Consider the following 21617-nt stretch of genomic DNA (forward strand, 5'->3'; position numbering starts at 1 on the left):
ATGGGATAGCGGGTGTCTGCGGATGAACATCCGCAGACACCCGCTATCGTCCGCCTCCGCTATTGTCCGATTCTGCAGACGGAGGAAAATCCTATTTTTCTATCCGTCTACAGAGCGGATCGGATGAACACGGACAGACGGTCTGTGTTCATCCGATCCCCCATAGAGGAGAGCGGAGAGCTGACAGGGCAGTCCCTGCACAGTGTGCCAGGACCGCCCTGTTATCCTCCGGCTCAGCGGGGACAACGGAGAGATCCCCGCTGAGCAAGCGGATCATCACGGGGAGGATCATTACTGATCCGTCCCGTGTGAAAGGGGCCTAAAATGTATGGCCAGCATTAGATTTAATAAAGCTGGGGCAGCTGTGCATCGTAGCCAATCAGCGTCCAACTTCAGCTTGTTTAACCCCTTTCACACCTAAGGGTAAAACAAATCTAAATGCCTAAGCGCAATTTTGACAACTACTTTGTGCTTCCAGGTGGATTATATCTTGTTTGTTTTCACTACAGATTGGGCTTTTTATGTGGTAGTAAATAGTTAGTTATGGATATCTCCTAATATATATATATTTTAATTATTATTATCAAAGGAAAGCCGGTAAATTTAGGTGTATATTTCTTGTTACCACCATTACCTACCACTTAATTAAGAACAACCCAAAATAAATTCTGCTCCTGACAATTGAATTGATATCACATATGTGTTGTTTGTACCCGTAGTACAGCCCAGAAACAATAGTGCTTGTTTTTTGGGGGGGTTTGTCCTACCTAAAACACTCTGACATTAAATGACACCGATGCTAATTAAAAAATAAATAAAAAAAATCCTGTCCAGAATATACTGATTTTAAACTTTACCAGTGACCCTTACTTGATCCAAACACTAACCTTGGCACTGACTTAGATGAAACCTTGATCTAGGTATTTTTCTTTCATTTTTATTTTATTTTGTATCATTTATTTATTTAAAACATTTTTTCAAATGATTTTTTTTCTTTCTGCAAGGAATGAGAAAGATATATTGTATCCTTCTTCTCCATTCATAGAAATAAAAAAAACACAGGGCGGGCTTCACCGACCCTGATCACTGTGGGAGACCAATAAGAGGCTACCACCGTGATCAGGTGACACGGAATCGGGAGATCTGGGTCCCGATCATTAGTTTGGGCTCTTAGTGAGACTCCAGTCTGTTCTGGGAGCATACCGTTCAGCACGCTCCCAGCAGAAAGGGAGAAACACATATGTGGCTACATGTAAAAATGACCATCTTTGGGGTGGTGAAGGAGCGATGTATACACTGCCCCTGTCCATTGAAATGAACGGGCACCACTGCAGAAGCACCTCGGCGCGCATTTAACCCATTTGGCCGCTAGTGGGGGTTAAAAGTGCCCTGCTAGTGGCCGAATATCGCTCTTAAAATGCCGGTAAAGCGCCGCTAAAACTAGTGGTGTTTTACTGCCAATGCCTGCCCACCCCCAGTGTAAAAGGGGTCTTACCAAAACCATGTAAAACCAAGGGCAAAAAAAAAGGTAAAAAAAAAGGGTAAAACCAACGGCCTGTCTGATACAAATTAAAGCTATGACCTCATATTATATGGTTTTGGTAAATCTTGGGAAACAAAAATAAATAAACAAATACAATTGCATAGTGTGTAGCCAGCTTTATTCTGAGGTGAGCTGAGTTCAGTCCTCCAGGTCATAGAGTGGAGCGGACAGAGCGGCGCGGTCTCTAGCTGACAGCTTCCTGTGTTGAACTTTTCCCATAAGCCTGTGCGGCCCCTCCTCCTCCTTCCTTTCCTCCCCGAGAAGCCGCTGCTGCCGAAGCCGCCATCATGGTGAGAGACCGTATTGGAAGTGTATCCACAGCCATCCCGCTTCCTCGTCTGTCCGGCCTCGGTCCTTGGGGCCCCACTGGTGTCGGTGGAGTGTGAGGCTCCGGGTCGGGGCGGTATGGACGGGGAATAGGAACGGAGAGGCCGGTGGAGATGTGTGTGAGAGGGGATAGCTGTGTATGGGCGGCATGCAGAGCTCTATGTAGTGATGGAGCGGAGGCCGGGCTCTGTCCTTGATGGGAGCCCCGTCCTTCCCACCACACGACGCCGTACACATCGGCGTCTCTCCTCTAGATTGTATATTATTTAGTTGTAGGACCGGTCACAGCACTGGCAGAGCGGGCATTGGGCTTTCCTGTACTAGAAGGGAATGCTCTGCTTCCTGCAGACACCCATGGGGGGGGGGGGCGCCGCCATGATTGTTATTGGGCATCTAGCAAAGGCACATGTGTTTGTGGGCAGCAGCGCAGTTTGGTGCAATTTTAAAACTCGTTCCTGCCGTACTTTTTGCATTGCAGCATATTTGGGAGCCCATTGAAATGAATGGTGTGGCAAAAACAGGGTTAGGAACATACAAGAACACTTAGGTTTTGGTGTATGCTGGCCCAGAGGCCAGCTTCACATCCCTCTGCCACGTTTGTGCAGACATGGCAGCCCATTCTTTGAACTGTAGTAAGTGCAATGCACTTGTTACACGCCTGGTGTGGAGCACATTCTGGTGCTTGCTGCTGCCACTTTATTATTTGGTCCATGTTCACCATTACAGGAAATCTATAATGGTGAACTGGACCCTCTCCCCCTACCCGCCCCCATTCTCGCTGTACCGGAGTCCTACGATCCCGCACTGGGACATCACTTTACTGGTCTGAGGATTTGAAATCCTCCTGGTTTTTCTCAAGTGCTGACAGGACAGGCAGCTTCTGATTGGTCAGTGCTGACCAATTATAATGCCTCCTATCCATGCACGTTGAGAGGTACAGCTAGGAGACTAAACCACTGGGCTTTCAAATCTCCACACCGGTGAAAAGGCATCATGGTGCCTGACAGTGGGGTTGGGAGGGGGTCCCGTATAAGTTCACCCTACAGATTTTTTATTTTTTTTGTAAACATCAACTTACACTTTAATATTAATTTGTATTTTTGACATTGTTTGGGAGTATAGGAGTTACTCATCCTATTCATTGGAATGGCTTCTGTGCAGGCATTTTCTTGCAGAGAACAGGTCCCTGCACCTTTTTAAATAACAGCCGCACACAAAAGCACCATGTCATTTTTGTGTGCAGGAAACCTCACCGCATGGGGTATGCCTACTGTATGTGCGTTTTGGCTCTGGGAATGTGTGCAATATACATACACTTTTGCACATGTGAACGTAGCATTAGTCCAGTCACGCCGGAATGTGGTGTGGAAAAAGCACGTTTCCTCCACCGCACGTGAACACGCTTCCCTTGCAAGGTGTGCACAGTTGCAAGTTAAATTAAAATGGCACCCCAAACACATCTCAAACGCTGCCTTTTGCAGCCACCAAACCCCATGGTACCATAGTAGCATGCAGTCTGGTGTGGCATATTCCGAAGTATTGCTTGCACTACTTTTTCCATGTACTGCTACGTTTGGCAGCTGTTGAGATGCATGGAAACACATACATTCCAGTGACAACTGGCCTTTAAAGCAGAACTAAAGTTCACAAGGCTTAATTCGGCTTCAAAAGTACAGTACCTGCGAGGTCCCTCACTGGCTTTTTTCAGGGTGTAAGTCTTGATTGGCTGTAATGGGATGTCAGTCTTGTGTATGCACAAAAGTTTAGTCGTTATGGCACACAGGATCTCTGCAGAAAGTAAACTGAGCGTGGGCAGCTCCCTATACCTTCTACAGATAACTGTAGGCAAGTAGGGGAATTTATTTTTATGTCTCTTCTGCTATGCCGGGTTCACTCCCAGCCGAGACAGATATCATGTGTAAATGGGCCACTTGGTGGGGGTCCTTATTGTGCCTGGGGTGTACATGTGCTGTGAGTGAGAGGTGAGGAATCATGTGATGTGTTGTCTCAATTCATGATGATATGGAAGACTTGGTACAATGTGTTTTCTGGCTGTGGCTTTCTCATTCTGTGTGAGCTAAGGCACCATACATAGGCTGCAAATGTGTAGTGTGTTGTCCTTAGCATTGTTTCAGCTCAGACAGAGAAGCATTTGATAGAAGAGACAAATAAGCTATCTTCTGTCATGAAAACCTTACCTGTGACGTTTTTTCTAGCAACATAGAGTGAAGCATGTTTGGTTTACACTCCTCCAACATAAACACGTTGTTAGTGGTCTTTGTATAATCTAAATCTCATGGTAGTTTTGTGTCTGCTTGTTTTTTATATGTTGTCTCATCTTTAATTGCCGCTACTTAAAGTGGAGTTCCACCGAAAAATAGAACTTCCGCTTATCCAGTTCCTCCCCCCTCTGGTGTCACATTTGGCACCTTTCAGGGGGGAGCAGATACCTGTCTAATACAGGTATTTGCTCCCTCTTCCAGCGATAGATCGCCGCAGAGCCTGCGGCAATCTACGCCATGTTCTGGCCCCTCCTCCCCGCCAGCCACTGTCTTCTGGGAGACTCACAAGTCCCAGAAGATGGCAGAGACCAGTCAGGATACACAGCACGACTCAAACATGCGCAGTAGGGAACAAGGCTGTAAGATGCCTGCACCAAGGAGCTGAATGATGTGTCAGCTTAGGGTGAGGACATCGCAGGTGCCCTGGACAGGTAAATGTCCTTATTTTAAGTCAGCAGCTGCTGACTTTTTTTAATTTTTTTTTTTTTTTTTTTTGTGGAACTCCAATATTAAAGCGGAGTTTCACCTAAAAGATGAAGGTGCACTCTCCACTTCCACTTTGGCACTTTTTGGAGGGGGGCTGGTATGTGGTTTTGACAGATGCCTGCTTGTACTTCTGGCTCAGATCACTACTGCGAACTGAGCTGTAAGTTTGCCCCCCTCCTTCCCCGCAGTCTTCTGGGACACATCACAGGTCTCAGAAGACTGTGGGGCCATTCACAGCAGCGCAGCGTGACTCCTACATGCACAGTAGGAAGCAGGCTGTGAAGCCACTAGGCTTCACTTCGTTTCCCTTACTGGAGATGCCAGTGTCTGCACCTGAAGCTAGTTGAAGAATCGGCTTGGGTGAGAACATTGCGGCATTCCTTGGACAGGTAAGTATCCTTAGATTAAATGTAGCTGCTGTTGTTTAATTTTTTTCTGAATGAGCCTGGAGCTCCTCTAAACTGCTTATTGATCACTGGAGTGTTGATTTTGTTTGATATGATTGAATTTATAATGTTTTTGGTTATGAAGTAGTCATTGAGGATCTTGTATCTCTAGGCAAATCATTTTAGTTTTGGATGGAGTTGGGAAAGGTTGGGCTCTGTCAAGTTTTTATTGCTGTATGTGTCTCTAAGGGGGATTAACTTTTTCGGTAGATCTTCCAATGGAGACACCTATGCCAGGGACACCTGATAGGACATTCACTTCACTTTGAGAGATTTCCTTTTGGTGTTTCTGGGACAGGAATTGAAGGGAAATGTCCCCAGTGGTACTAAGGCAACCAACAAATAAGCTCACAAGGGATTTAACCCTTTGCTTTTCTATCAATTTTTTTGGCCATATATACTTTTATTCCCCTAACCATTTTAAAGAGGAAGTAAACCCTGATGAGTTTACTTCCTCTTTCATTCCCTGCAAAGGCAAAGCATAATGGACTACTATACATCGCATAGTAGCCCATTATGTGTCACTTACCTGACACAGGAGCCAGCGAAGTTGCCGCTGTCCCCTGTAGTCCGCCGCATCCATCTTGTTGGTGGGGTCTCGCAGCTCCGCCGCTGTCATTTGGCGAAGCCGCCATGACGTCACTCCCGCGCATGCGCACGGGAGCCGACACGCGCGGCAGCTCCGTCGCTGAGAATGCCACGCTCAGTTCGCCTGCGTGCAGCTGTCTACGGCGCATGCGCCCGTTTTCGGGCAAATATCTCCTAACCCATATAGGTTTAGGAGATATTGCTTGGACCTACAGGTAAGCCTTAAAGTGGTTGTATACCCACATTTTTAACTTTTACCTACAGGAAAGCCTATAATAAGGCTTACCTGTAGGTAAAAAAAATATCTCCTAAACCTGTACGGTTTAGGAGATATTCCCCTCGGTATGCGCTGCTGACTGCAGCGGCGCATGCGCACAAGGGGTTTCTCGCCGTCAAAATCCGGCAGCAGCTGAGCGGCCGGACTGAAATCTCCTGCGCGCATGCGCGGGAGTGACGATATCGTGGCTCCGGCCACTCACAGCGCCGGAGCCGCGATACCCGGAAGAAACGCCGAGGGAGCATGTCAGCTCCCTCGGCGTGGATCGGGCCAGATGTCGGGGCCTCGTTCTAAGGTAAGTATTTCATAATGAGCTAGTATGCGGTGCATACTAGCTCATTATGCCTTTTGCTTTGCAGGTTTAAAAAAATAAATAAAAAATATGCGGGTTTACTACCGCTTTAATCTAGGCTTACCTGTAGGTCAAAGTGGTTTGTAAGGGTTTACAACCACTTTAATACTGTAATGTACCAGCACACAAGGGTAAAGGTTCATGCAGCCAGGAGTATAATTTTCAGTGCATAGATGTGATTTTATGCAAATCTGAATGCAGTAACAATTGTATTCTATGGGACCATTAAGGCTTCATGTACATGGGACATTTTACAACCTCTCCTGAACAATTTAACTTGACAGATGGTAACCCACGATTAAAACGTCCGTTTTGGCGCATTTATGTGTCTGAGTTTAGAAGCGTGTTTTTTTTTTTTTTTTTTTTTTTTTTCTTCTTTCAAAATGGCAAAAAAATAAAAACTCCTGAAAACGAAACACGGCTAAATGCGAGTTTCAGCGTTTAGCAGCTGAAATGCCTAACCCATTTTTTTTTGCTTTACCAAAAAAAGCCTCTAAATTCAACTGCCTAGAAACAACTATAAATGACCCTGTGTACATGGACAGATAACGGAGTAGAGATCAGGAGCAGTGGAAAAAAATGCCCAACCGCTACTAAATGCCTGTTTAGCAGCAGCAGTGTACGTGAGGCCTACACAGCTTTATTTTGGTCTGCTGTGTTTAACTATGTAGACCAGAATTAGAAAATATGTTTGGAGTCCTGCATATGGACCATATTGTTCACTGTATGCTTGCAAGTGTTTATGCATCTGCACTAGAGCTGCATGATTCTGTGAAAAATGAGAATCACGATTCTTTTGCTTAGAATTAAGATCACGATTCTCAAAAAACTTTTATTTGAAAAATTTACAGGCAGGGTATCGCAAGGCAGGGTATCGCAAGGTACTGCATGGTATGGAGGGATGGCTGCTTCCATCTCTGGATCTCTACCCTCCACTGTACAGATTAGTACAGAGGGGGAGAGAGGAACCGGCGTCATGACATAACGCCGGTTTTGTTTACAAGTGATCGCTCCATCGGAGCGATCACAGTGTAAACAGCCTGGGTGTAGAAAGATGGCCGCTGCTTCGGAGCTAGGCCGAGACCGCTGCCTTTCCTAAGGCCGAGATCGCGGCATGTGATCACGGTTCGGTGACGATCCGTTGCACCCCTACTACTGTGTATAGCAGTGCGCACTCACACTGCTGTTTCCCAGCCACTATACCCGCCCACAACCAGGCAGCGGCACGCCACATCGCACGCTCCAATGACTAACGTCAGCTCCGATATCCACCATTTGCGTTCCACGCTGGTTACGCGGAACCGGCGGCACTAAAAGAAAATCGCGGGTCACCCAGAACTTAGATCGCGTGGGGGGGTGAATCGAGATCGTTTCGCAATTATTTGGCGCACCTCTAATCTGCACCATTGATTACACACGGGTGTACAGGCGCACTATCACCGTTAGCAGCAGCTCGCATGCGTGGGGGTGATGTCATCGCTGCTCCGGCTCTTTAAGTGGCCGGAGCAGCGATACCCGGAAGAAGATGGATGCTGTGCTACAGGGGACAGCGGTGACATCGCTGGCTCCTGTGTCAGGTAAGTGATGCATAGTAGCCCATTTATGCTTTACCTTTGCAGGGAGACAAAGAAGTAGTAAACCCATCAGGGTTTACTTCCTCTTTAAGCACCCAGGACAGTGCCTTACTAACTATAGTTTATTACTGAATTTGATCAATCGGCTACTTGTATCCACTCTGGTTGTTGTGATTTAGATCATTTGAAAGAGTAAATTACAAAGGACTTGTGGTCTATGAATACGTTAGGAACTGTTGCTTAATTTTGTGCATCTCTTTTGCAGGGAGTAGATATCCGTCACAACAAAGACCGCAAGGTGCGACGAAAAGAGCCCAAAAGTCAGGATATCTACCTGAGACTTCTGGTTAAGGTCAGTAATGTTTGTACTTAAAATGGAAGTAAACCCTTCCAAACAACTTTGACCTACAGGTAAGCCTAGATTAAGGCTTACCTGTAGGTCCAAGTAATATCTCCTAAACCTATATGGTTTAGGAGATATTTGCCCGAAAATGGGCACCGCTGTCTACGGCGCATGCGCCGTAGACAGCGGCGCGCATGCGCACTAAATGCGGCAAGTCCAAGAATGGATTTGCCAAATTTGTCGACTCCCGTGCGCATGCGCGGGAGTGACGTCATCGCGGCCTCGCCGTATGACAGCGGCGGAGCTGCGAGGCGCGACTCCCGTGCGCATGCGCGGGAGTGACGTCATCGCGGCTTCGCCGCTGTCATTGGTCGGAGCTGCGAGACGCCACCAGCAAGATGGACGCGGCGGACTACAGGGATCAGCGGCGACTTCGCTGGCTCCTCTGTCAGGTAAGTGACACATAATGAGCTACTATGCGATGCATAGTAGTCCATTATGCTTTACCTTTGCAGGGAAAAAAAGAGGAAGTAAACCCATCAGGGTTTACTTCCTCTTTAAGTATTGATGGGCAGCTCTAAATTTCAGTATCGATGACTATATATAATTTTTTTTCTGTTTCCAGTTATACCGTTTCTTGGCTCGTCGTACAAATGCCACCTTCAACAAAGTGGTTTTGAGACGTCTGTTCATGAGCCGTACCAACAGGCCACCCCTCTCTCTGTCCCGTTTGGTAAGAATTGAAAGTGCTGTATGATGGTCCTATTGGAAAAGGGATTTGTTTGACTTTTCACTTGAATATTTGGTACATTTATTTTTAATGGTTAAAGTGGTTGTAAACTCTCCCCCACAACTTTGTCCCATGTAAATCAGCATAAAAACCCCTAATGAACACTGCTTGTAGATATCTCCTTACTTGCTTAGTATTGTAATCCTTTTTGGTCTTTAGAATGATGTCACTGAGCATGCCCAGATCTCCCCTGATTTATGGCACACTCTGTGTACTTGTCTTTTTTGTTATCGGGACTTCCTACGGCACACAACACTGAAATCTCAGGAGACTGCAGAATCATTCAGAGCTTCCTCCTACACCCCATGTGACAGCACATGCAGTGTAAACCAGGGCATGGGACAGCATTACTGCAGTCTTAGCTGAAGCTGATAAGACTGACAAAGGCAAATGCTAGATAATTGGCACAAGTAAATACTATGAAATAATACAAGTCTATGACAGTACAAGAAGTGCTCAATGTAAGGGCGGAAATACACTCCACTGTGGACTCAGAAAACAATACTTAAGATGGTGCTGCCTTACCCCTGGAAACATTTAAACAGTAAGTAATATGCGATTTGGGCTGGATTACAGTGGCTATAGTTTGATAATTACTTATTATAATGGACTAAATGAAAAGAAGCATCAGAGTGGGAGAGTTTACTTCCTCTTTAACTCTAAGAACAGACCTAAACCCATAAAGTAATTTACTGCCACTTTAACCTTCTTGCACCTAAAGAAAGCTAAAATAGAGCCCTTTTTAGGCAGAATGGGTTCCTTGAATTCAAATAACTGGTAAGTGGGATTAGGGACACCCCTCTCTGGCTCTAGCCTGTGACTGATGAGGGATTCTACTGTGAACTTTTTCAGGTCCTAATAATCGAAGGAGCTGTAGGTTTAGGCACCTTTCACACTAATGAAAAGGTCCACCAGCGGGTCCACTTGCTCAGCAGGGGATCTCTCCGCTGATCCCCACTGCACAGGCGGGTGACAGGTAGACACGCATACAGCCTGCTGTCCTCTATGGGATGTTGGATGGAACCAAACGCCTGTCACCTGATGAACCAGACAAATGGGGTCTGTCTCAGAAGTATATAAGCTGGATAGGTCTGCACCAGCAAATTACTATTCTTTGATGGGTGCACTTTAAGTTGACTTTTTTTTTTTTTCTGTTCCCAGAACTGATCTTTCCACCTAAAGCAGTTCTCCAGACCCCCGCTACCATGTTGCAGTGTGATGTGACGCCAAGCCCCACCAGCTCTTCTGGGTTTAGCAGACAGGCCTTGAGATGCACCACTCAGCCCTCCCCCTCCTCCTTTCTCTGAAGCACTGTCTTCTGGGATATGTGACGTGCATATCCCAGGAGCTGTAGCAGGCACAATGCCTGTAATTCGGCTAGGCAAACGATGGACATTAGGGGTGGGACAGAACTTTTTTAAAGCAATTAAAGTGCGTTTTAAATGGAGAGGCGGGAACTTAATAATAATCACAATAAGAGTAAAGTTCCACTTTAAGCTAAACTTCGGGTTTATTTTCACTTTGTTTGGACCAAGCTGGCATACTGTATGTAACTGGTCCTACTAATGTATGATACAGCGCTGACAGCAGCTGCCTCAATTTGTAAAGAAAATAATTTTCTTGGGCCAAGCAAACAATTTAAAGTGTAAGTAAACCTGCAATTAGGCTTTAAGGTGGACAACAGTGACCCCAGGTACCTACTGGCTACTTGTTTTTCATGAGCTCATAAATACCCTCAGAACTCCATCAGTACCATTGTCGTCCCACTCTACCTACTAAATTCAGACCACCAGTAGTATTGCTGTTAGAGCTGCTCCTTTTCTCCACATGTGAGGAAAGAACCTCTCACCAACAGGGACTTGGCAACCAAAAAACTGGTAGGTTTTAACCCTTTTCCTTCACCTCCTAGTTCATTTGGGTTTTACTCCTCACTACAATCTTGGTGACACAACAGGAAGTGAGGGAAAATCTATACAGAAAGGGCACTGACAGAAGTTCTGACTCCTTTCCATCCAATAACGAATTTTTTTTTTTTGAAGTAAAGGGTTTGTAAACCCTTTTTATTTTTAAAAATAAACATGTCCTATTTTGTGCAATAGTTTTGCACAGAGCAGCCCCCATCCTTCTCTGGGGTCCCCGCCGGTGCCTCCACCTCTTCAAGTGCCTGTATAGTAAGCGGCTTCTTGGACCCCTTTCACACTGGGGTGTTTTTCAGGTGCTTTAAGCATCTGTAAAGCTCTTGAAGCCTCATCTGCAATTCCAATGTGAAAGCTCAAGTGCTTTAAGAGCCCTTTCACACTGCTAGCGCCCAAAAAACGCTGTTAAAGCGCAGCTTAAACTAGCGGTGTTTTGCCAGCATTTTTTGAGCGCTACCAGGGAATGCAATAAGGTAAACCTTAAAGGAGTTGTAAAGCAGAAGGTTTTTTATCTTAATGCATTCTATATGTTAAGATAAAAATAACCCTGTGTGTAGCAGCCTCCCCAGCACCCCATAATTACTTACCTGAGCCCCATCTCTCTCCGGCAATGCCCACGAGTGTCTTGGCCATCTGGGACTCTCCTGATTGGTTAAGACATGGCAGTGGTGCCATTGGCTGTGACTTGGCTTGGGTGCCCCCATAGCAAGCTGACTGCTGTGGGTGCCCTCGACAGGAGGGAGGTGCCGGGAGTAGAGAAGAGGAGGATCCGAGCTGCTCTGTGCAAAACCAACTGCACAGAGGTGGGAAGTATAACATGTTCTTTAAAAAAAGACTTTGCAATCACTTTAAGGCTTCACACCCACTTTAACGAGGAAGTAAACCCTTGTGGGTTTTTCTTACTTTGTCTCGGCAAAGTTAAAGCATAATGTGCTAGTATGTATCGCATACTAGCACATTATGTGAGACTTACCCGCAAACAAAGCCTGTGTCCTCACTGCAGGCCGCATCCATCTTTGCCTGGCTTCCTTCCAGGGCCATGGACACAGATCATGGCACACTCTCCTGAAGAAACGGTGTGGGTGGTTGTATCGGCACAGTAAATATCTCCAGAGCGGCATACGTTTAGGAGATATTTACAGTACCTATAGGCAAGCCTTATTCTAGGCTTACCTGTAGGTACAACTTCCCTATGGGGGTTTACAACCTCTTTTTGGTGATCCAGGCTCTTGTGCGCAGTGTTTTTATATTTTGCTTTGCTCTATTGTACCTCAGTCCCTGTTCATGCAAACATTTGATAGGACTTTTACTAAGAGACTCTGTTTTTGGTATTATTGCTGATTCTTTTTTTATTGTAATACATGAGATCAAGCCTAGGTTCACATTCATGCGATTTGACATGTTGCCATTGCCAGCAATAGCTGGCGATTTGACGTCTGAATCTGTGCAATGCATACTGATTCCCAAAAGTAGTTTCTGTACTACTTTTGGCGACTTTGGGGTGCGATTTTTCAACAGACATCAGATGTCTCTGAAATCGTCCCCAAAGTCAGACTGACATGCGAGTATGAAATCGTGCAAGTTCATCTGAACTCGCACAATTTCAAACCTGCTGTCAGTGTAAAAATAGGCTTCAGGTAGTAAGGAAGAAGGCTTGTAACTGCTGCAATCAGGAACACAGAAGACCCTCGGGTCGCTGTCAAAACGCCAACTAAAATGGGTTATGCAAGTTACCTACACTAAAGTATGAAATGTTTAGATGGCTTTTATGAATCCAAATTCACCTTGACCATATGTTAAATGCTGGCTTATTTATTCTAAAAGATTCGCAAGATGAAGCTTCCTGGACGTGAAAGCAAAACTGCTGTGGTGGTTGGATGCATCACAGATGATGTGAGAATTCAAGATATCCCCAAACTCAAGGTAAGTGCTCTGTTTCTGAATTATTACATTTTGCTTATTGCTGTATGTAAAACATTTTCTCATCTCATTTTGTTTAACGGTAGCTTGTGGTTAAATTAAACTTTTAATAAAATCAGGGGCTGCTATTTTGAGAGGCAGAGCCGACCACTTCCTCCACAGCTTAGCACTCCAGAGAGTGAGGAGGGGGCAGAGCAGAGAGCTGTCACTGACAGTCTGCAGCTCTCTGCTCACCGAGTTCTGAAAACTGAGCGATTGGCATTGTTTGACTGCTCAGTTCTCAGTGTTAAGGCCGTACACACGATCAGACTTGTCAGACTTTTGACAACAAACATGCAAATTAGCTGTTTTGGAGCAACACCCTACCGTGTGTACGCTCCATCGGACAAACATTTTCGGTTTTCATCGGACTTTTGTTGGCTGCGCGAACGGACAACCTTTCTGGCAACAAGTCTAATGGAGCAAAGTCTGATTGTGTGTACAGAAAACCATAGGACTTTTGTACAAACACACGCTCAGAACCAATGCAAAAGATCAGAGAACAATACAGAAGTTGATCAAAGGTGGCAGTAAAGAGCAGAAAAAACACGTGATTTGGTGAAAGTTGGCTGAAAAAGTCCTGCTGCGTGTATGCAATACAAGTTCTCGGCCAATGCCCTTTGTACAAAAATCTACAGGAAAATATGTACAAAGTCCAATCGTGTGTATGGGGCTTTAGAGGCACTGGGGGACAGATGCAGCATCAGATTGATGCTGTCTCCAGCTAGGCATGTATGATACTGGGGGAAGAAAAAAACCTTTTTAAGTTACTGACCCATAATTTGGAGTGCATGATTGAAATTGGAACTTCCAGATCTGCATAAAGTTTAAGTTGGGGACTTGGGGCTTAGGTCATAGGGATCAGCTTAACAGCCAGGCAGTTGGCACATTCAGAGGGTGAGATGATTTTTTTTATAAATCCACCTGTGACATAATTGAACTGGTTTTCATTGATAATCATATGAAGGGGGTGTAGTTAGATCTTCACTGTAAGCAGGTGCAGCATCCAAAGTATCGGACGTGGCTGGAAGTGTGTATCTTATTGGTGCTCAAAATGCAGTTGTGTGGAATATAGGAAAGAATGATAGAGATGGGCAGATCTCTCTATTTTGTGTAGAAGTTTCCTGACCAACTTTGGTTTTCTAATGCAAGTAACAAAAATGAAGCAAAAAGGGTTGTTCATGCATGTCATTGCAACACCCCCCTTCAGTTTTTGTCAATGTATTTCATGGTTGCTGCTTTTTGAGATTTGTTTGATTTTATAATTGTACAAAGTAACACATGCATTTTATTTTATTTTTTCCTTCAGGTGTGCGCACTTAAAGTGTCTTCTGGAGCACGCAGAAGAATTCTTAAAACTGGTGGACAAATTTTGACATTTGACCAGTTGGCTCTCGCTGCCCCCAAAGGCCAGAACACTGTTCTGCTTTCAGGTAATGCCACTCCACCAGGCAGTATGTTTTTGCTAAATTGCTGCTACAATAGTTTTGAAAGTGGTGTAATTTCTAAAGCCTCATACACAGGATCAGCTTTTCGGACAGCCGTTCATCCATTTTTTTGTTGCATGTCTCATGTCGAACGTGAAGAGGTTACTCACCATATGAAAAATCTCATACGTCCGAATTCAACTTCAGAAGTGACGTAATGTGTTGAATAGTTTTGTATGTGTTCTTCGTTTTTGAGCATGCGTAGTCTTGCTCTCATAAATTTTTTCAGACGAAAATTGGACATGGAGTTCACGCACACCAAAAATGTTAGTCTGCACATTTAGCTTTTGTCGGACGAAAAATCTGAATCGGCTTTCGAAAGCACCATACTAACGATCTGAAAATCAGCAGGATGTTCGGACGAAATTTTACTTCTGATGATTCGTATTATGTGTACGGGCCTTAGGTCCTCATTCACACTATTGTGTACTCTGATGTAGTTGCTGTTGTGCAGCACTACACCACAATGGAAATCGCATTATTCTCTATATTGCTTGTTCACTTCAATGCAGCAAGCTTTTTTTGAAAAGGTGCGGGGGCTTTGTTGCCGTTTTGGTTCCATAGACTTCAATCGGGGCGCACGTAAACTGCATTAACTACAGTTTTAGTGCATCTTTGGCATGCTTTTATGTATAACATCCAGTCTTCTGGTATTTTAGCAAAAAAAAAAAAATTGCTCCTGCGCTCTGATGTCTAGATACTCAGTATGTGGTGTAACCAGCTTCATAGTCTAGCAGAGTTTCTGAACTCCAGTCCTCAAGGCCCCCCAACAGGTCATGTTTTTCAGGCTTTCCATTATTTTCACAGGTGATTTGATCAGTTTCACTGCCTTCGTAATTACCACAGCCGTTTCATCTAAGGGAAATCCTGAAAACATGACCTGTTGGGGCACCTTGGGGGCTGGAGTTGAGAAACGCTGGTCTAGCGTCTTGCAGCCCTCCTCAGAATAATGGGTATTCAGATACTAAAAGAAAAGGAGGGCGCACCAACCTAGTGCATTACCACTAATGGAGCTTTATTTATTTTGCATCGCCCTCTTTGATGAGATGTTTATAGTGTGTAAGCTGCCATTCTGTGGGCCCGTTGGGTTTACACCGTCCGCATCTATGGACAGTGTCATTGCGCATGCTATCTGTGTTTATGCACCGGCCTGTTGCTCACGCAGGCATACCGCTTGCGTGCGCATATGTGAAAGTGGCGCGTGGGGCACCCGGGAGCTGCGGGTGGAATGCTGTTAAAGATTGAATTCATTAAAAATAATATATATATATTTATTTTTTGGGGGGGGGGGTCGTTCGGGTGGGGCTTGGATTGTGCGGCCGCACACATGCTGCCATTTGGGGTATCGTTTGATCCACTCGATGTCAGGTCCTGGCTTGTCGTTTGGAATAGTGGATTCTGCCTTATTGATTATTCCTTCTATCAATACTCATTTGTGAGCTTTATTCAATAAAACACAGCAAAATATATACTCTTAATGGTAATGCACTAGTTTGGTGCGCCCTCCTTTTTTTTTATTTTATTTATTTTTTTTCTGGTATTTTAGACCATTAGAGATGTTTGACCAGAACAGTGGGACAGGATAAGCAGTAAAACCATACACCTGATCCAACCCTTTTCTTATCAAAACTAAAAAAAATTGGGCTGGACGTAGAATACCTGTTATGATAGTGTTCAGTGTGTAAAAAAATATATTTCTCTCTCTGGTCATCAACCCTGTCCTCAGGGCCCACTAACAGGCCAGGTTTTATGTATCTTGTGGAGATGCAGGCTAGAATACTGCAATCATTGAGCAGCACATTATATCACCTGTGATGTATTTCAGTTATCTTGCAAACCTGGCCTGTTAGTGGGCACTGAGGACAGGGTTGATGACCACCGTCTTAGGTGGATGGAGCATTAATCCCCCTGCCATCTTGAAGTATGAGAACTGAGCAATCAGACCCTGCTGACTACTCAGTTCTGGGTCTTTGGTGAGCAAAAGCCTGGTGAGCTCCTTCTGTGCTCGCCAAAGTGCTGGACTATGGAGGGGGTGGGAGAACGAATTGCACACCTGTGTAAAGCCCACATAGCTCCTCACTTTAATTCTTGTGACATCAGTTGAGACACTGAGATCGTTCAAAATTCACTGACAAGTGCAGTTGACTTCCTGGCCATATCACCATTTCCTCTGTTGCATCACAAATGTGGGGTGAAAGCCTTCTTAGCGATCTGTTTATTGTTGTCTGCTTGTGTCTATCAGATCTAATTACTGTTTAGTTCTCACCTGCATCAGTGCTAGACTGAGACACCCAGGGTTTGTGGGATATATCGCTTCTTCACTGTGTCACTTGGACTACATGGCCCCATGTGAACAGAAGCTACTGACAAAGGAGTGTGGAGACTTTCTGTACTATAGTCTTCTAAATTCAGAAATATACAAAAAGTATTTCAGTTGCTGAGTATTCACCTCTTCCTTTATAAGCTGCTATTATGAGTTTACTTTAGAATCTGATCACAATCATTGGTTGTAGACAGATTCACCTGGTTCCAATTTTAGTTGGTAATCTATGAGCAGTAGCTAATTACTTGTGTTAGGTTTTCTGCGTATATGAATGTAAAATGCTCGGTTCATATCTGGGGCTATTAAATAAGGGTGATGGTCTGTTGTGCTCAGATTATAGTAGTGTGGCAAAAAAGTATTTAGTCAAGTCAGCCACCAGTTGTGCAAGTTCTCCCACTTAAAAAGATGAGAGGCCTGTAATTGTCATCATAAGTATACCTCAACTACCGTATGAGACAAAATGTGGAAACAAATCCCGACAATCACATTGTCTGATTTTTTTTTTTTTTTTTTTAAAGAATTTATTTGCAAATTATGGTGGAAAATAAGTATTCACCTACAAACGATCAAGATTTCTGGCTCACAGATCTGTATCTTCAAGAGGCTCCTCTGTCCTCCACTCATTACCTGTATTAATGGCACCTGTTTGAACTTATCAGTATAAAAGACACCTGCACTCCAAACTCCACTATGTTTAAGACCAAAGAGCTGTCGAAGGACAGCAGAAACAGAATCGTAGACCTGCACTAGGCTGGGAAGATTGAATCTGCAATAGGCAAGCAGCTTGGTGTGACAAAATCAACTGTGGGAGCAATAATTAGAAAATGGAAGACCTACAAGACCACTGATAATCTCCCTCGATCTGGGGCTCCATGCAAGATCTCACCCAGTTGGGTCAAAATGATCACAAGAACGGTGAGCAAAAATCTCAGAACCACACGGGGAGACCTAGCGAATGGCCTGCAGAGAGCTGGGGCCAACGTTACAAAGGCTACCATCAGTGACGCACACCCTGCAAGGGACTCAGATCTTGCAGTGCCAGACACGTCCCCTTGTTTAACCCCGTACATGTCCAGGCCCATCTGAGGTTTGCAAGCGAGCATTTGGATGATCCAGAAGAGGATTGGGAGAATGTCATATGGTCCGATGAAACTAAAGTAGAACGGTTTGGTAGAAACGCAACTCGTCGTGTTTGGAGGAGAGAGAATGCAACCAAAACACCATACCTACTGTGAAGCACGGGGTGGCAACATCATGTTTTGTGGCTGTTTCTCTGCAAAGGGAACAGGACAACTGATCTGTGTACATGAAAGAATGAATGGGACCATGTATCGTGAGATTTTGAGTACAAACCTCCAATCGGCAAGGGCATTGAAGATTAAACGTGGCTGGGTCTTTCAGCATGACAATGATCACAAACACACCGCCCGGGCAACAAAGGAGTGGGTTCGTAAGAAGCATTTCAAGGTCCTGGAGCCAGTCTCCCGATCTCAACCCCATAGAAAACCTTTGGAGGGAGTTGAAAGTCCGTGTTGCCCAGTGACAGCCCCAAAACATCACTGCTCTAGAGGAGATGTGCATGGAGGAATGGGCCAACATACCAGCAACAGTGTGTGACAACCTTGTGAAGACTTACAGAAAACGTTTGACCTCTGTCCTTGCCAACAAAGGATATATAACAAAGTATTGAGATGAACTTTTGATATTGACAAAATACTTATTATTATTTTCCACCATAATTTGCAAATGCATTCCTTCAAAAATCTGACAATTTTATTGTCTGGATTTGTTTCCACATTTTGCCTCTCATAGTTTAAGTATATCTATGATGACAATTACAGGCCTCTCATGTTTTTAAATGGGAGAACTAGCACGATTGGTGGCTGACTAAATACTTTTTTGCCCCACTGTATCTGCATTTCTGCATAAATCTGGTTGCTAAATTTGTACCCTGAGAGATGTTTGGGTAAACTCTTCAAAGGAAACTTATGAAAGAAATGCTTAGCAGTTGCTGGCTGCCTTTTTGAAAATTAATGGCTACCTGAATATCTGTTTACTTCACTGCCTGCAGACTTGTTCTCGTTCTATGATTCGGGTAGTTTGGGAGTTGATGTTCAGTTTACTTGTTCATGTCTGTATAGAAAGTATTTGGTCATGGTGGCATTCAGCTTTTATTTTTTTTTTATTTATTTTTTTTTTATTTTTTTTTCTCCAGGAGTGCTTAGCAGTGGTAGCCTGTAAGGTTTCCTTCTGAGTGGAAATTGTTTTTTTTTTTTTTTTTTTTTTTTTTTTTTTTTTTTATATATTTCTTGTAAATACTAGAGCAAGCAAATCAACATTTTAGGTCTATTTTTACTGAGTATCTGAAGAAACACCTTTATGATATGTAACTTTATTAGGTCTAACCTCTGCATATCCAGAGACACCATGTTGAACTTATTCAGAACAGTTTTGCTAACTGATGTAATGTTTGTTTCAGGTCCTCGCAAGGGACGGGAGGTGTACAGACACTTTGGAAAGGCACCTGGTACTCCACACAGTCACACCAAGTGAGTTAACTAAGCTAATGTGTATTAATAATTTTCCTGTTCAGAGAACAGTATAAGGTCTGGTGGATGGCTAGAAGTCTGCTCTTTGCCCCACTTCCAAGAATAAACATTAAGGTATCGGGAAAGATGTCTTCCTCTCTTGCCTCCCCCAATACATCACTCAAGTCCTGATATGGGGGAGAGCATGCTTTGTAGGAAGTCGCAGCTGTCCGTTTGGTTTTTGAGGAGGTGGGAGCAGGGCCATGGCTTGCTCATCCTAATGCTTTTGGGCAAGAGCATTTCTGTGGACATATGCGGCTCCAGCCAGCAATGGCAGAGTGATGCTGAATATAGGCCACAGGAGAAGTAGGGCCAAAAGAGCTTTAGCCCGGTTTATCCTTTTTAAAATGACTGCATTATCTTTATGATTTATGTTCAATGTGCCCAAACCAGAACTAATGGGTCCTTTTTAAATGCTTCAGCAAGTTGTTGGAATCTAGCTAAAAGCTTTGTAAATGCGTTGTAAATAAAAACTTGGCACAACTCATACAGGCTATAGCCACTATGTACAAGGCCTTGCTGCTGCTACAGAGAAAAATGTGCTGCCCTCCACCATTTACAGAACTATTACTACGCACTCATTGCATCATGTTCTGTGAATGGACAGTGGAAATCTGTCATGCTGCACCACCAATTACAGAATGTGATGTATTATAGGAGTGCAATATGAGTTTTGTGAATGACTGAGAAGGGAAGTGCCCTAAACGTTAGCTTTGCAGGTATTATAAACCTATTGGTATTTCAGGTTCATGTTATAAATTTTTTCTTTTTTTTTCCCCCCCACTTTTTAGGCCCTACGTTCGTTCTAAGGGTAGAAAGTTTGAGCGCGCTAGAGGTCGCAGAGCAAGCAGAGGATACAAGAACTAAACACCGTCTGTGCTTTGTACTCATTAAAGATGTTAAATCTTGATTCAGTCTTCATGGTTTTTATTTATAAAAACATTGCTGGTTTTTCTGAGTGGATGCAGAACCACTCTTAAAGGTAAAATGTACATCATATCTTCATTTGTCTTCAGGGATGAAAATTATACTTTTACATGTATTATGGCTGCTGGTAGATGGATTCTACAGAAATGGATGTACTGAAAAAACTACAGATGAATGGCACTGTATGGCAAAAATGGTGCTTCTATGTAGTGCGCTTTTGAGTAAAAAAAATGATGGTTTTAGCCAGCTCCTATCTCATACCTACAGGATGCTGTATTTAAAGTGGTTGTAAACCCTTACAACCAACTTTGACCTACAGGTAAGCCTAGATTAAGGCTTACCTGTAGGTCCAAGAAATATCTCCTAAACCTATACGGTTAAGGAGATATTTACCTGAAGACCGCCACCGCTGTCTATGGCGCATGCGCCGTAGACAACGGCGAACTGGGCAGTCCGCAGATCGCGGCGATATGCTGTGAGTGTCGGCTCCCATGTGCATGCATGGGAGTGACGTCATCGCTGCTCCGGTAAATCACATTGCCGGAGCAGCGAGACCCGGAAGTCACTCCGGGATCCTTGGCAGCGGTGGACATGAAGACTGAGGACTCAGGTAAGTTATTCGTAATGAGTTAGTATGCTAAGCATACTAGCTCATTATGCCTTTACCCTTACAGGGTATGTTTTTTTTTTTTTTTTTTTTTTTTTTTTTTTTTTGCCTTTACTTCCTCTTTAACCTCCTCCCGCCCGCCCTATAGCCGAATGACAGCCTTAGAGCGGGCGGCTTCCTTCGCCTGGACGGTCTGGTGTTTACTTCCGCAATGCGCGCCGCCGGGGGGCGCGCATCGCGGAAGTATTGTATTTGCCGTGTCTCCCGGAGACAGGCAAATACAGATCGCCGTGAACGGCCAATCAAAGCGGCCGTTCACAGCGCGATCGCAGCTGCCAATGGGAGATGATCTCATATGTAAACAGTCTCTCCCTCCTCACACAGAGACAACGTGTGAGGAGGGAGAGCGATCTATGCGTCAGCCCCAGTGCCGCCCGTCAGCCCCAGTGCCACCTGCTAGTGCCAGCCCCAGTGCCGCCAGCCCCATCTGCCTCCAGTGCCACGTGGGGTCACTTTGTGGGCATTTCCATTGTCCTGGTGCTCCAGGGCCTTCAAAACTGTAATAGGTGGTTGAGAAATAAGATGTGTAATTTATGCTCCTAGAACGCCTGATGGTGCTATTTCAATATTGGGCCTCTGTATGTGGTCAGGCTGTGTAAAAGTCTCACACATTTGGTATCGTTATACTCAGGAGGAGTAGTAGAACGTATTTTGGGGTGTCATTTTTGCTATGTATATGCTATGTGTTGGAAATATCTTATAAATGGACAACTTTGCGTAAAAAAAAAAATGCGTTTTCATT

At 44.4% G+C, this 21617-nt stretch overlaps 1 protein-coding gene across 1 annotated transcript; it reads left to right on the forward strand.

Moving 5' to 3' along the window:
- Positions 1 to 1681: 1681 nt before the first annotated feature.
- RPL18 (ribosomal protein L18) lies at positions 1682 to 20191 on the forward strand. The gene is made up of 7 exons (XM_077457398.1): positions 1682 to 1833; positions 8141 to 8227; positions 8844 to 8951; positions 12749 to 12847; positions 14193 to 14316; positions 19173 to 19242; positions 20073 to 20191. Exons 1-7 carry the CDS (start codon positions 1831 to 1833, stop codon positions 20146 to 20148), a joined length of 567 nt encoding a protein of 188 aa, XP_077313524.1. The 5' UTR covers positions 1682 to 1830; the 3' UTR covers positions 20149 to 20191.
- The last annotated feature ends 1426 nt before the right edge of the window (positions 20192 to 21617 follow it).

The sequence above is a fragment of the Lithobates pipiens genome, unplaced genomic scaffold (genome assembly GCF_037356315.1).
Source record: "Lithobates pipiens isolate NorthernLeopardFrog02 unplaced genomic scaffold, aLitPip1_a1.2 Scaffold_27, whole genome shotgun sequence".
Lineage (NCBI taxonomy): Eukaryota > Metazoa > Chordata > Amphibia > Anura > Ranidae > Lithobates > Lithobates pipiens.